The 12,014-nt window shown below is 62.2% G+C and overlaps 1 protein-coding gene across 15 annotated transcripts in view; it reads right to left on the bottom strand.

Annotated features, from left to right (window-relative positions):
* MAST3 (microtubule associated serine/threonine kinase 3) overlaps positions 1–12,014 on the bottom strand; it is a 35,975-nt gene that overhangs the window by 21,500 nt on the left and 2,461 nt on the right. For 2 of the 15 annotated variants that reach the window (XM_070586584.1, XM_070586585.1), the window contains exons 2-4: positions 8,645–8,676; positions 6,462–6,551; positions 5,577–5,651 (exon numbers count right to left, since the gene is read on the bottom strand). In XM_070586584.1, coding sequence (XP_070442685.1) covers positions 5,577–5,651; positions 6,462–6,551; positions 8,645–8,676 — 197 coding nt within the window. Of the gene's footprint in view, positions 1–1,179; positions 1,441–5,576; positions 5,652–6,461; positions 6,552–6,839; positions 7,023–8,341; positions 8,470–8,644; positions 8,677–9,864; positions 10,067–12,014 lie in introns of those variants that run through there. The other 13 variants (XM_070586586.1, XM_070586587.1, XM_070586593.1 and 10 more) reach the window with 9 other exon arrangements.

The raw sequence follows: 12,014 nt of genomic DNA, 5'->3' as shown, positions 1-12,014 counted from the left end.
GACCACAGATGTCAACAGCCACAGGGACTGTCCTCTAGTCTGAGGTGCAGAAGCAAAAGTGAAACCCACAGGTTCCTGCAAAACTTCCTGCCCACCCCCTACACACACCCGCCAGCCCTACATCCTCTCCCAGCCCGCACCGGACTCCTCGGCCCCAGGCTGCACCCACTGCATCATTTTCCACTTCCAGCTGCATTTAGGAAAAACACTTGGCCATCTCTCTTGCTTTCAGGAGGGCCCTTCTTGAAAACGACGAAATCTGAGATCTCAAAGGGGACCAGGCATGATCTGTTCACTTCCCAAGACTATTGGCTGGGCCCTGCCTGGAGGAGGCCCAGGACCCTGAGAAGCTGCAGGGCCATTCAGTAACCACTGGTGTGGTCAACAGAAAATGAGAACCTGACAAGAAAGAGGAGCAAGAGACCAGCTTCTGGCACCCAATTCCTGAGGGGTCCATGAGCCCTTTTTGCTCCCCAGGATCTGGGAGAAGAGTCTAAGCCCTGGACTGAGCACTCAAGGCCCTTCAGCAGCTGGTCCCACCACCCAGCCTTTGCCTGTGCTCCCCTCTGGGAATGCTCCAGGCCAGCACCGATGAGACACCCAAGCACAGAAAGGTTAAGAAACTGCCTGAGGTCACACAGTCTGGCATGGCTGAGCTGGAATTTGAACCCAGATCCGGTAGAGCCCACAGCCCTTGCTTAGCCTCTCTGCTTTTCAGAAGGGGAAACTGAAACTCCAAGAGTCTTTGCTCTGGGTTAAACACCGGGATTTGTGCTCCTGACACCCACGTGCAGTCAGCCTCCTGCAACAAATATTTGCTTCTGAACCAACATTTCCGCTGACTGGGCCCCGGGGACAGAACAGCCTCAGTTTTTCCACAAAGCTCCTCCCCAGGTCTGTCCAGCCCCAGAGACCCAGGTTCGAATCCTGACTCAGTCCCAATTCCCCGCTGCCTCTGTCACCACCGCGACTGCGACTCCGACAGACAGACACTCCGGTCCGGGTAACGAGAGGCAAAAGGAGAGTGCCTGGGACCCCAGGGGATCCGTTGACCCCAGAGCGCGCTCCCCCTTCCCCTCCCGCCGCGCACAGTGGCCCTCGCCACGCCGCCGGGACGCACTTCTGGCAACTCGTGTCTGCTGGCCGGCCGCCGCGCCTCTGCCCGCGCGGGGCCCCTACCTCTTGGAGCGCTGCAGCAGCGCGCCCTTGGCCAGGCGGCTCCGGTGGCCGGGCGCCGCCACTGCCGTCCAGTAACTGGGGTCGGACATCCTGCTTCCCTTTGTGCCGCCGCCGCCGCCCGAGGCCCGGGAGGCGCGGGGGCGCAGCCGGCGGCGGCGGGGCGCGAACCCCCACAGCGGGACCTGCCCGGGAGCCCGGCGGAGCGGGGCGGGGGGGGCGCCGCCGGGCCGGGGTCGCAGCGAGGAGGAAACGCGCGCCCGGGGCGCCGCCGGGAACCCCGCCCAGGCGCGCGCGGGGGCGGGGCCTGGCGAGCGACGCGGAAGCTAGGCCAGCCGACCCGCGCGGGCGGGGGGCGGGGCGTCTCCAAGGCCGCGGGCGGGGGGCGGGGCGTCTCCAAGGGCCGCGGGCGGGGGGCGGGGCGTCTCCAAGGCCGCGGGCGGGGGGCGGAGCGTCGCCAGGGCCGCGGGCGGGGCGTCTCCAAGGGCCGCGGGCGGGGGGCGGAGCGTCGCCAGGGCCGCGGGCGGGGGGCGGGGCATCGCCAGGGCCGCGGGGGGCGGGGCGTCGCCAGGGCCGCGGGCGGGGGCCCGCCCCGGGGCGGGGCGGGGCGGCAGCTCCGCGAAGTTGGGCTGCGGAAGTCGGCTCGCGTCCCTCCCGAGGTAAATCCGATTACGCCCCTCTCTCTCCCACGGCGCTGACCCCTTCTGAGGGCGGCACTCAAAACCCATCCAGCGGCCGGCTCGGCTCACGCCACCGCACCCGCTCCTTGGAATGCCCTTCCTGCCTCGCAAAGTCCAGCGTCGCCTCCTCCAGGAAGTTTCTCCGGTGTCCGGCTCTGTCTTCCCTACACTGGGGCTCCTCGGGGTCCCAGCATCTCCTAGCACTGGCCTGGCACAGAGGGCGCGTTTAGCGCTCTGAGTCGGGGCATCTGACACGCGCCCCCTGTCTGTGTGACGGGAAAGGCCATCACCCTGGCTGCAGTCAGGAGTCAGACGCCTGATTTCACTTCTCAAGCCTCAGTCTTCCTCACTGCAAAATGGGAGGAGACCGGGGCCGACCCGAGTTAGATGTGGGGCGGCGCTGCCAACAGTGCCTGTCAACAGTTGGCTAACAGTGTTAGCACCAGGCTGAGTGCCGGGCCTGTTTCCCCACCTACAGGGGGCGCTTCGTGCAAACGGAGCAGAATCGGAGGGGCAGACGGGGCCCGGGACAGGGCCGGCGCGGCAGTGCTCACTCTCGGAGGAGGACGGCCTCACACGGGCGGCAGTGAACGAACGCTCCCCCTTCTCACGACAGTTCCAGCAAGGCAGGGACGGAGTCGCCCTGAGAGCGGCCCCTTCACAGGCCACGCGACACTTCGGGAACAGGCCCAGGACTGACGCTGGAGCCCAGACCCCGAATCTGAGAAGAGGCGACTGAGGCACGAACAGGTGCTGCCACCCAGTGTGTAGCCCTGCCCTGCCCATCCCTCCTCCACCCATTTTGCTTCTCGAGACTCTTGCAGACTCCCCACCCTGTCCCCTCCACGCCCACTGCCACCCTCAGGTGCCCCATCCTGTGGCCCAGACACCTGATGTCTCCCCAGGAATGCTCTCCAGGTGCCCCAGACTGGGGCCCAAGTGCTCATATTTGGCCATTCATTCACTCAGTAGACACAGATTGAGTACCTACTGTGTGCCTGCCCTTGTGCTGAACCCTGGGGACCCAGTGGGAACAGGTCACCAATAATCTCTGCCCTCAGGGGCCCCCAGTCTGGTGGGGGAGGCAGAAAGTAAACAGAAAACAAGTAAATGAGCAAGTTAATTTCAAACACTCAAATCAAGGAAGGAAAAGAACAGGGTAACACTGGCAGAGGATGACGCCAGCCAGGAGGCCTCTCTGAGGAGGTGACACTGCAGCCAGCCCAGACGCTGAGAAGGAAAAGGAGCCAGCCATGGAGGAGTGTCCCAGGCACAGCTTGTGCAAAGGCCCTGAGGCAGCTCTGAGGGGAAGATGCCAGGAGGGCTGAGCATGCAGGCCTCGGGGGCTGCCGGGAGGAGAGCAGTGTTACCGTAGGAGCAATGTGGAGCCAGAGCCGGAGGATGTGGGAGCAGGGGAGGAGTGTGACCTGGCCTATGTCCCTAAACCCATGTCCACATCTGACACGGGGAACAGGAGCTGTCAGGGGCAGGAGTGGAGGTGGCAGGAGGCTATCGAGGGGCTCCAACAGGGTCTGGGACGGGGAGGCTGGGCCTGGACCAGGGCGGGGCTGTGGAGGAAAGTGAGCGGATCCTAGACTTGTTTTGAGGCCAAGGGACAGGCCCTGCTGAGGGGTCAGGTGTGGACATGAGGATGGGAGCGGTCACCTGTGACCCTCCTGTGTCCAGCTTGAGCCACATGCAGGCGACACAGCCTCCCGTGAGGGAGGAATTCAAGGTCCCGCGGGTCTGGGGACCCGAGTCGGGAGGAAGCCGCGATCCTGTGTCACCATTTGCTTACGTGCTCTGCCCACGAGCTCCTGTGCGGGGGACACTTCTGCACACAGTGGGCAGAGGAGCGGCCGCACGCATCCCCGGCGGCCCCGCCCCGCGCCGCGCCCCCAGCAGCGCCCCTCCCACGCCCACCTGGCTTCAGGCTCCTCCCCTGCACAACCGGGCTGCCGGCCGGCCGGCAAAGGCCTCCCGCGAAAGCCGCGCCGCCGGCCTCTGGCCCCGCCCACTGGCCGCCCCGTCCCGCCCTGCCCTGCTCACACCCCCTCCGCGGCTCCTCACTGCCGTGACAGCCAAACTGCGCTCTGGGTGAACCCCCGTCCAGGGCTCGGGTCCTGACCGCCTGTGACGCGGGCTTTGCCTCGCTCTGCTTGTGCTGGTGACTGTGTAAACGGAAAAGCCCCACTGGGTGTACAGACCCCCACCCCCGGCCTCAGCCCTTCCTGCCTGCCCCTGGGCCGTGCATGCCCCTCCCAGCCCCATACCCTGTGTGGCTCCCAGGGCCCTCAGTAGAAAATCCAAATTCTTCCTGCCCTTGGCGTGGAAGGCCCCGGAGGCAACACTCCTCTGGCAATGCTGTTCCTGCCTGGAACAGCCTCTTTGTCGCTCCCTCCTCCATGTGGGCCCAACTGACGACCTTCTTCAACTCCCACCACCACCACTGGTAGCGCCCTCCCAGCTGCTTCCCATTTGTCCATACCACAAGCATTAACTGGGCACCTGCTGCATACCAGGCCCTGAATGAGGATATAGGATGACCAGGACAGATCCAGGTCTGGCCCTCAAAGGGTGAGAAACCTCTGGCCAAGGAAAACAAACCAATAATCACACAAGAAAATGTGGAACTAACACCCTGGATGGGGTCCAGATGAAGGAAGTGGAGGGTAATGGATGTCACTGGGGCCTGGGACACCCTCAAAGGGGCTTGGTGGTCAGGGAAGGCTTCCTATCTGAGGGCTTGATGGAAATTTGACAAACGAAGAAAGGAGGCAATGGAGCTCTGAGCAGAGGGGACAGCAAGTGCAAAGGCCCTGAGGCCAAATCAGCTTGCATTCCAGCAGCCCAGGAAGCACAGGGCTAGAGCAAAATGAGCGATGGGGAAATAGATGAGGAGGAGGCAGGGGGGTCACAAGGGCCAGACCAAGGGGGCTGGACCCACAGGGCCTGACCCACAGGTCCTTGGAGGCTGGGGGACAAGTGTAGGCTTATTCCTCAGGAGTTTACAGCAGGTGGGGGAGGGGCCCATTTCTTTGCCTCGGCCAAGGTGATGTGGCTCTGCTGCCCCCTTGTGGCAAGTGAGGTGGCCCAGAGGAGAGGCCTCTGTTAGAGCCCCAAACACTCAAACCCCCATTTCCTACTGGTAAAACAACTGACTCAGCCACTCTCGCCAGGCCCCTCCCCTCATCCTGTTCTCCCCTGGGGTTGAAGCCAAGGACCCAGAGTTAGATCTGGCCTGACACTCTCTCCCAGGGTCTCCCTGGACAACACACTGAGGTCCCGTGGCTCAGTTTCCTCCTCTGCTACATGGAGGCGACAGCAGGCCCTGCCTCCTGTTGGACACCCGGACCTGGTCCAGGCCCCACCATCTCCTACCCAGATGTTGCCCTAGCTACCTCCCTGCCTCTGCCAGCTCCGTTCCTGTCCCTTGTCCTCAGCAGACCTTTCTTCCCCCGAGGCAGCCATAGAGCATTGAAAAACCTCAGTCCTCCCTCAGGACCTTTGCACATGCAGTTCCCTCTGTCCAGTACCTCTCTTCCCATAGCTCTGACCAGGCCTTGGCTCAACCATCACCTCCCCAAAGAGGTCCCTGTCGCATGTACCTTGTTTGTCTGTTGACCTGTTCATTGCCCACTTCCTGAGAGCTGACTGAGAGCCCATGTTGATCTTGTTCATAGCTATGCCCGTAGCACCTGGCACATAGTAGGTGCCTACCTGATGAAGGTATCTGCCTCTTGCCCAGCACCCAGTGTGGGCTCCAAATTGTTCTCTCTTCTCCCCATTAAAGGCCTGTAGGAAGAGACTGAGCAGCTCATTCATACTAAGGTGTAAACGATTGATGGGCCATCAAATTCTAGAGGTCACTGACCCATGGACCTGTCCCTTCCCTGAACTTTTACCCAAGCTGTGCGAGAAGCCCATGATATTCCCCCCTGTGGCTTGCCAGTCACAGAGGGTGGCTCAAACCCTCAAGAGACTCTGGTGGCCAAGCTGGCCCTGATGCTTGGCCCCCAAACGTGCTGATCCAGGAGAAGTGGCACCTCCTTTCAGAGTCTCAGTTTCCTGGGAAATGGGGAGGAAGGATGCCTTCCTCCCAGGGTTTCAGAAGGGACAGAAGGCACTGGGTACACAGCTGGCGCTCAGTCAAGCTGGGTCTTCTCTCCCTGCACCACAGCGCCTGGTTAGGATCAGTGCGCGGAGGCCTAGGGTGGACTCAGCCTCGGGGGGGGGGGGGTACATTCAGAGGGAGGGGCACCCCTGAGGTCACAGCGGGCGGGCGGCCGGCTGACTGGCAGGGAGAGCCCCAGCAGGCTGGGAACCCAGCACCTGGCTCGGGGAAGTCCTTGGGCAGGGGCTCAAGTTCTGGTCTCACCGTGGCCCCGTCAGATGCGAGCCCTGCTGGTTACGCCTGAACATGGGGCTTCTCCATCATGGCCCTACTGTGGACGGCAGTGCCACTTTACAGAGGGGTAAACTGAGGCCCAGAGAGGCGCTGTCACCAGCCCACAGTACCTTGGGGGTGGAGCGGGGTCTGGGCACCTTCCAAGGCTCTGGAGTGCCAGGGCGACGTCGGTGCCCGCCCCGGGTGCTGTCACTTACCTCCAGGGGTGCAGGCCCAGGGAGGGGCTGCAGGGGCTGCAGGGGCTGCTGGGGCTCAGCAGGGATGGGCTCTGGCTGCTCGGGGACAGACTGCAAAGAAAGAGGCCGAGGACTGTGAACCTGGCAGCGGTCCCCGCATGTGGCCGAATCTGGAGACTGGACCAGGGCTGCGGTTCCCTCTGGAAGAAGGGGCCCAAGGCCCAGGATTCTGGGTCTCGCGCAGGCCTCGAGGGCGGGGCCAGACCGATGATCCAGGAGGGCTCCCCGGAGGCGGCGGTGCGACTCTGGGCCACTTGAACAGAGACGCGGGGGTAGGGTGGCTGTCGGCCTGCGCCTCTTTCCCCCCACTCGCCCCATCGTCCATGGCCAAGCACTCACTCGAGGGTCAGCGCCGGGATGTGCAGCTTGTCCCTGCGGGACTTCATGCCGAGGCCGGGGCCGTGTCTACGCGGCTGAGTACTGAGCCCCCCAAGCCCGGAACGTGGCGCGATCGGACAGAGGGACAAACGTGGACGCGGGGCCAGCACGCCGGGCGGGGCGGCGCGGGGGCTGGGCCGCCGGGGGCGCGGGGGGCGGGCTCTCCCCGGCTCGGGGCGGGGCTCTGAACCCCGCACCTGCGCGCAGGCCCGGCCGGCAGGAGGGGTCGGCGGCGGGAGGCTGGAGCCGCGGGGTCAGCCTCTTGCGGGGAGGGCCGCCGAAGCTGCTGCGCCCCGGCCCCCAGCGCCCCCGACCCCGGCCACGCCCCCGGCCTCCCAGAGGGGCGCCGCCCTCCCTCCGCCCGGTCCAGCGGCCCCCGAAGATCCGAAGATCCGGGTGGCTGTGTCTTCCTTGAGCCCCCTGGGGGACGCAGTCAAGCACCGGCGGGGGGCCGGAAGCAGACGGCCCTCAGGGAGTGTCTGTCCGCGCTGCCCCGTGGCCGGGACTTTGCCCTACGACCGATTCCCCGCCCCCGCCCCGCCCCCCGCCTGGGCAAAGGCCGCGGACAGCGCCCGCCCCCTGGGCATCGTCCGAGCCCCGCCCCGCCCTCAGGCTCCGCCCTGCCAGCTGCACTACCCCGTGTCCAACAACGGAAGATGGTCTGGGCTTGGGGGCCACTCTGACCCCATCTCCACCATCGGATTTCAAACTCTCATCTGACCCTCAGGACCTCCCCCTTCTCCTCTCCCTCGCCTCGCCTGTGTTTATTTCACTCCAGCCACCCCTGTCTCCATGCTGGTCTTCCAAGGCCAAGCTGGTTTTCACCTCAGGACCTTTGCCCATGCTGTTCCCTCTGCCTGGAATGCCGTGCCCCCACCCACCCCAGACTTTCCCCCCCCCCCCCCCTGGCCTCCTCCTCCTCTTCCAGATCTCAAATGTCACCTCCTCCATGGGCCCCACATCTTCAGGGTTAAAGCCACCTCCCAGCCCGCTGTCTGTCTCTCTCCACTTTCTTCCCCGAGTCACATTGCTTCACCATCACTGCCCCGAGAGCACGGCCCGGTGGCAGGCTCCTGCACTGACTTCTCTCCATGTGCTCTGTGCCTGGAACAGGGCCCGGCACACAGAAGGAAGGCGCTCAGAAAAAGTCTGTTGAGTGACTGTACTGAGGGGCAAGAGAATTCCCACCCCAACTCAGGCAACGGCAGCCCCCAAAGAGGGGGTGTGGGCACTGACACCTCAGAGCACCAGCAGAGGCGAGCCCGCCCCCACCCCGGAGCTCTGGCTGCCTGCTGGGACCCGGGGAAGTCTTCGAACAAAATGTCCTTGGAGCTTTTGCGATCCAAATATGCCAACCTACAGGAATGCAAACGTGACACTGAAGGATATGATTTTCTACCCGTGTTCCCTGAAAGAGAGTGAGCTCCCCATCATAGGAGGCATGCAAGCTGGTTCCAGGGTACCTGGCTGGAATTCTATGGTCTGGACTCTGGATGCCAGACATGTTTCTCCCTTCCAAGCTGGGTGCCCTGTGATGCAACTCCTTGGCACCTCAGTCTCCTCATTTGCAAACCGGCATGGGCCACCCAGCCTGCAGGGAGGGCCAAGGGAGGCACAGTGAAACGCTTTGCAAACACCAGGGGCAGGATTGAGGGGAGAAGCTTTGTTGTAATTCTTAAATAAATTCACAATTCAGAGGGCTGCTGGAATATCTGTTCCCAGGACCACCGGTCCCCACCTGGCCCACCAGCCCCAGGTGAACTCACCCACGTCCGCGGCGAGGCAGGCTCAGCTCCTTCTGAAATGAGAGGAAAACAGGGGTCATTCCCAAGGAGACAAGCCCTTCACATCCCAGGCCCTCCATCCACCTGCTGTGCCCCCGAGAGGGCCCCTTGCTCACCCTGTTCCAAGTCAATACCTTCTTTCTGCGTGCCCAACAGACTGGGCTCAGCCCTGCCTCAGGACCTTTGCACCAGCTGTGTCCTCTGCCAGGACTGCCTTCTCTCAACTCCAGTGCTAGTTATTGCAGCTCATCCCTCAGGTCTCAACTGAAGCACCCCTTCATCTTGGAAGCCCCCCAGACTCCCAATCTACCTCCCTACTTGCTCCCACCCTACTTGCATTAAAATGACTTCATTATTTAAAATAACAAATTAGGGCCAGCCTGGCAGTGTCGTGCTTAAGTTCATGTGCTTGCTTCAGTGGCCCGGGGTTTGGGGATTCGGATCCCGGGCATGGACCTACACACCGCTCATCAAGCCACGCTGTGGTGGCAGCCCACATACAAAATAGAGGAAGACTGGCACAGATGTCAGCTCAGCAACGATCTTCCTCACAAAAAAAAAAAAAAAAAAAAAAAACCAAATTAGGTATATTTGTGAAGAAGTGTCAGTCGTGGCTAAATACTAATAAGCGGCTGAGGAAAGGGAGCTTCCCGAGTCCTCCTCACCCTGCCCTCTCCTGGGTCTGAAAGCCATCCCCCCTCACCCTCGGCAGAACCCGTGCAAGTGTGCGTCCTGGGCACAGGTGGGGTGTGGGGGCGCTGACTGGCCACTCCCAACTGAAGACTCTTTTAGCGCTCAGCAAGCTGACCTTCATGAACTCTGGGTGCCCTCACCACATACAGGGCAGAAAGCCCTGTGCTTGGGGTCCACTGTGACCCCAGAGTCCCCTCTCAAATTTGGCTTGCCAAGAGGGTTTCTAAATTCTCAAAAGGCTGTGCAGTACAAGGTTAGACTCTGAGGACACTCAGACGTGGGTGCAGATCTATTATCTGTTTCTTCCCGGCTGCGGGAACTTGAGCAGGTGATTGCGGCTCCCTGCGCCTCCCTGCGCCCATCTGTAACTTGGAGATAACATAAGCAGGGTTACGGAGTAACAATGAGCAGCCGTTATTACTGCTATTGTTGTGTGTTGTTTTGGGGTTGCTGTGGAGCTCAGCAAGGGCCTACGCGGACGATCATAACACCTGGTAAACTTTACTCACGTTTACTGAGCCGCCTGCTACCCACCGGGAGCAGCAGGCGGTTTACCGGCGGGGACCCTGAGGGCGCCCACGTCTCTGGGCGGCGGCAGGGCTGGGACCCGGGTCTCCGGACAGCACCCCGCCCCACGCGCCGAGGCGGGCGCGTCCAGGACACGGGACTATTTTTACCTCGGTGGGCTCCGGGTTGCCCACATCCAGAGCTGGGCGTTCGCCATGGCAACCAGTGACGTCAGCGGCCCCCGCAGCCAAGTGGAGGGGGCCGGAAGGTGCTGGGCGCGGGACGACGGGGCTGGGAGAGGTTGACAGGGTCTCCCCCACCACACACGCACCCGCCGCCGCCCCCGCCCCGCCGGGGAAGAGGAGGGTCCGGGGGTAGAGCGTCGCCCTGAGGCCTGACCCCAACTACCTTGAGCTCAGAAAACCGAGACATTCAAGATGCGAGGAGGCTGACCTGCCACCCTGAGGTCTCCCTGTCTGCTTGAATACCGCTGGGGACGGAGAGCTCACTATCACTCAGGGCAAGCGGTCATAGACCCAGGAACCACCATCACCACCGTTAGGGTCTCCTTCTGCTCCCTCCAATTGTTATGAGGTCTTATGCCAGCCTCCCCCACCCCCACTAACTCGTGAACCAGTGAGGAGGCGGGATCTGAACCCAGGAGTACCAGCTGCACACAACCCCTCTCCCCCATCCCAGCCATTTCCTTCCAAAGTCCCGACGGTCCTGATGTCCCAGAGCGGCTCCCTCCCATCTGGGCTGTGTGACCCCCGCCAAGCGACTTCATCCCTCTGTGCCTCAGTTTCCTCATTTGGAAAACAGCCCAGTTACATAGGGGCCTGGATGGAATCAAGTAGCAAGCTCAGGGCCTGGCGCTGGGGGAGGCTTCGGTCAATTGGAGCCAAGACAATGATTTAGTGAGGTTAAGAATAGCCACCAATTTATCCGCAAATTTTAATTTGCTCTCAAAATACAAAAATATGTGAAGTGGCAGTGAGGAAGGTCGGCAGCGCAGGCAAAGACTCCGGGAAGCTGAGCCCACGCGGAACTCTCCCGGCCCCGCCCCCGGCCCTCCGCTCCTCGCGCCATCTGCTGCCGCCCTCAGCCCCTCTTCGCCGGCTGTTCCCTGTGAAATGGCTCCCGCCTAGAGGAGGGGGGCGGGCCTGCAGCCCCTGGAGCCGCCCTTTACAGAGCATATTTACGGCATCCTCCTCTGTGCTGGGCTGGCTTGGCGATGCTGCCCCCTGGCCAGAGGCCTCGGCTCTATCCAAAGGAACACCCAGTCTGGAGGAGACAGAGCAGGGCATGTACACCCCCATACCGGAGACATAAGGGAAGACCCAGAGGGAGAGTAGGGGCTGGAGTGGGTGGGAGCCAAGAGGCTTCCTGGAGAGGGGCTCAGGGTGGGCCAGCAGGCCAGTGGGAAACTGTAGAGTGGAGGTGGGGCTCAGCCTGGTGGACACCAAGCCCTATGGGACGTCGGCACCTGGAGCGAAGGGAGAGAGAAAGCAGCAGGGACCACCTCACACCAGCCGGAGGGCTTCCTGGAGGAGGAGACTAAATGGAACTGGGCCATGAGGATGCAGAATGGAGGCTCCAGGAGCCTCCAGAGCAGCAGTGGAGACAAAGTCCAGACGCAGGCCCTGGGCGCCTTCTCCGCCCCCGGATGCTGTGTTTGGGGATCTGGTGTTTTAAAATTCTGTCGTTTGTGAAGCAAAGGTCCAAGTGGGAGATGATGAAAATAATGATAAAACAATAATAATAGTAGTCGTAGTAATAACTGTTCAAGTTAAGTGGCGCCTGAAATGCTATACAGAAGCCTGAGCTTAACCCAAACCAGGAAGGACCCATCTCCACCTCTTCCCCTGACCCACGGCCAACGCAAACTGGCCAGGCCAGGTCCTGCTTGCCGACCTTCCAGCACACAGCCAGCCCCAGGCCCTACACTGCCACAGTCTGATTGGCCAGGATACCAAGGGCTATCAGCACCTGGCTTGAGTCCCCTAGCTCCCTCAGGCTATTATAAATTGACTCTCTGACCCTTGGCAAGAATCAGCCTGCAGGAAATCTGGTTGGCTCTGCCCAGCAGGCTGCCCCCTGATTGGCTCAGGTGCACCCGGGCCATCCACAGGGCTCCAGCTAAGGGAGCGTG

Source organism: Equus przewalskii, chromosome 20 (assembly GCF_037783145.1).
Source record: "Equus przewalskii isolate Varuska chromosome 20, EquPr2, whole genome shotgun sequence".
NCBI classification, from domain to species: domain Eukaryota; kingdom Metazoa; phylum Chordata; class Mammalia; order Perissodactyla; family Equidae; genus Equus; species Equus przewalskii.
This window is presented reverse-complemented; position numbering and strand designations above follow the sequence as displayed.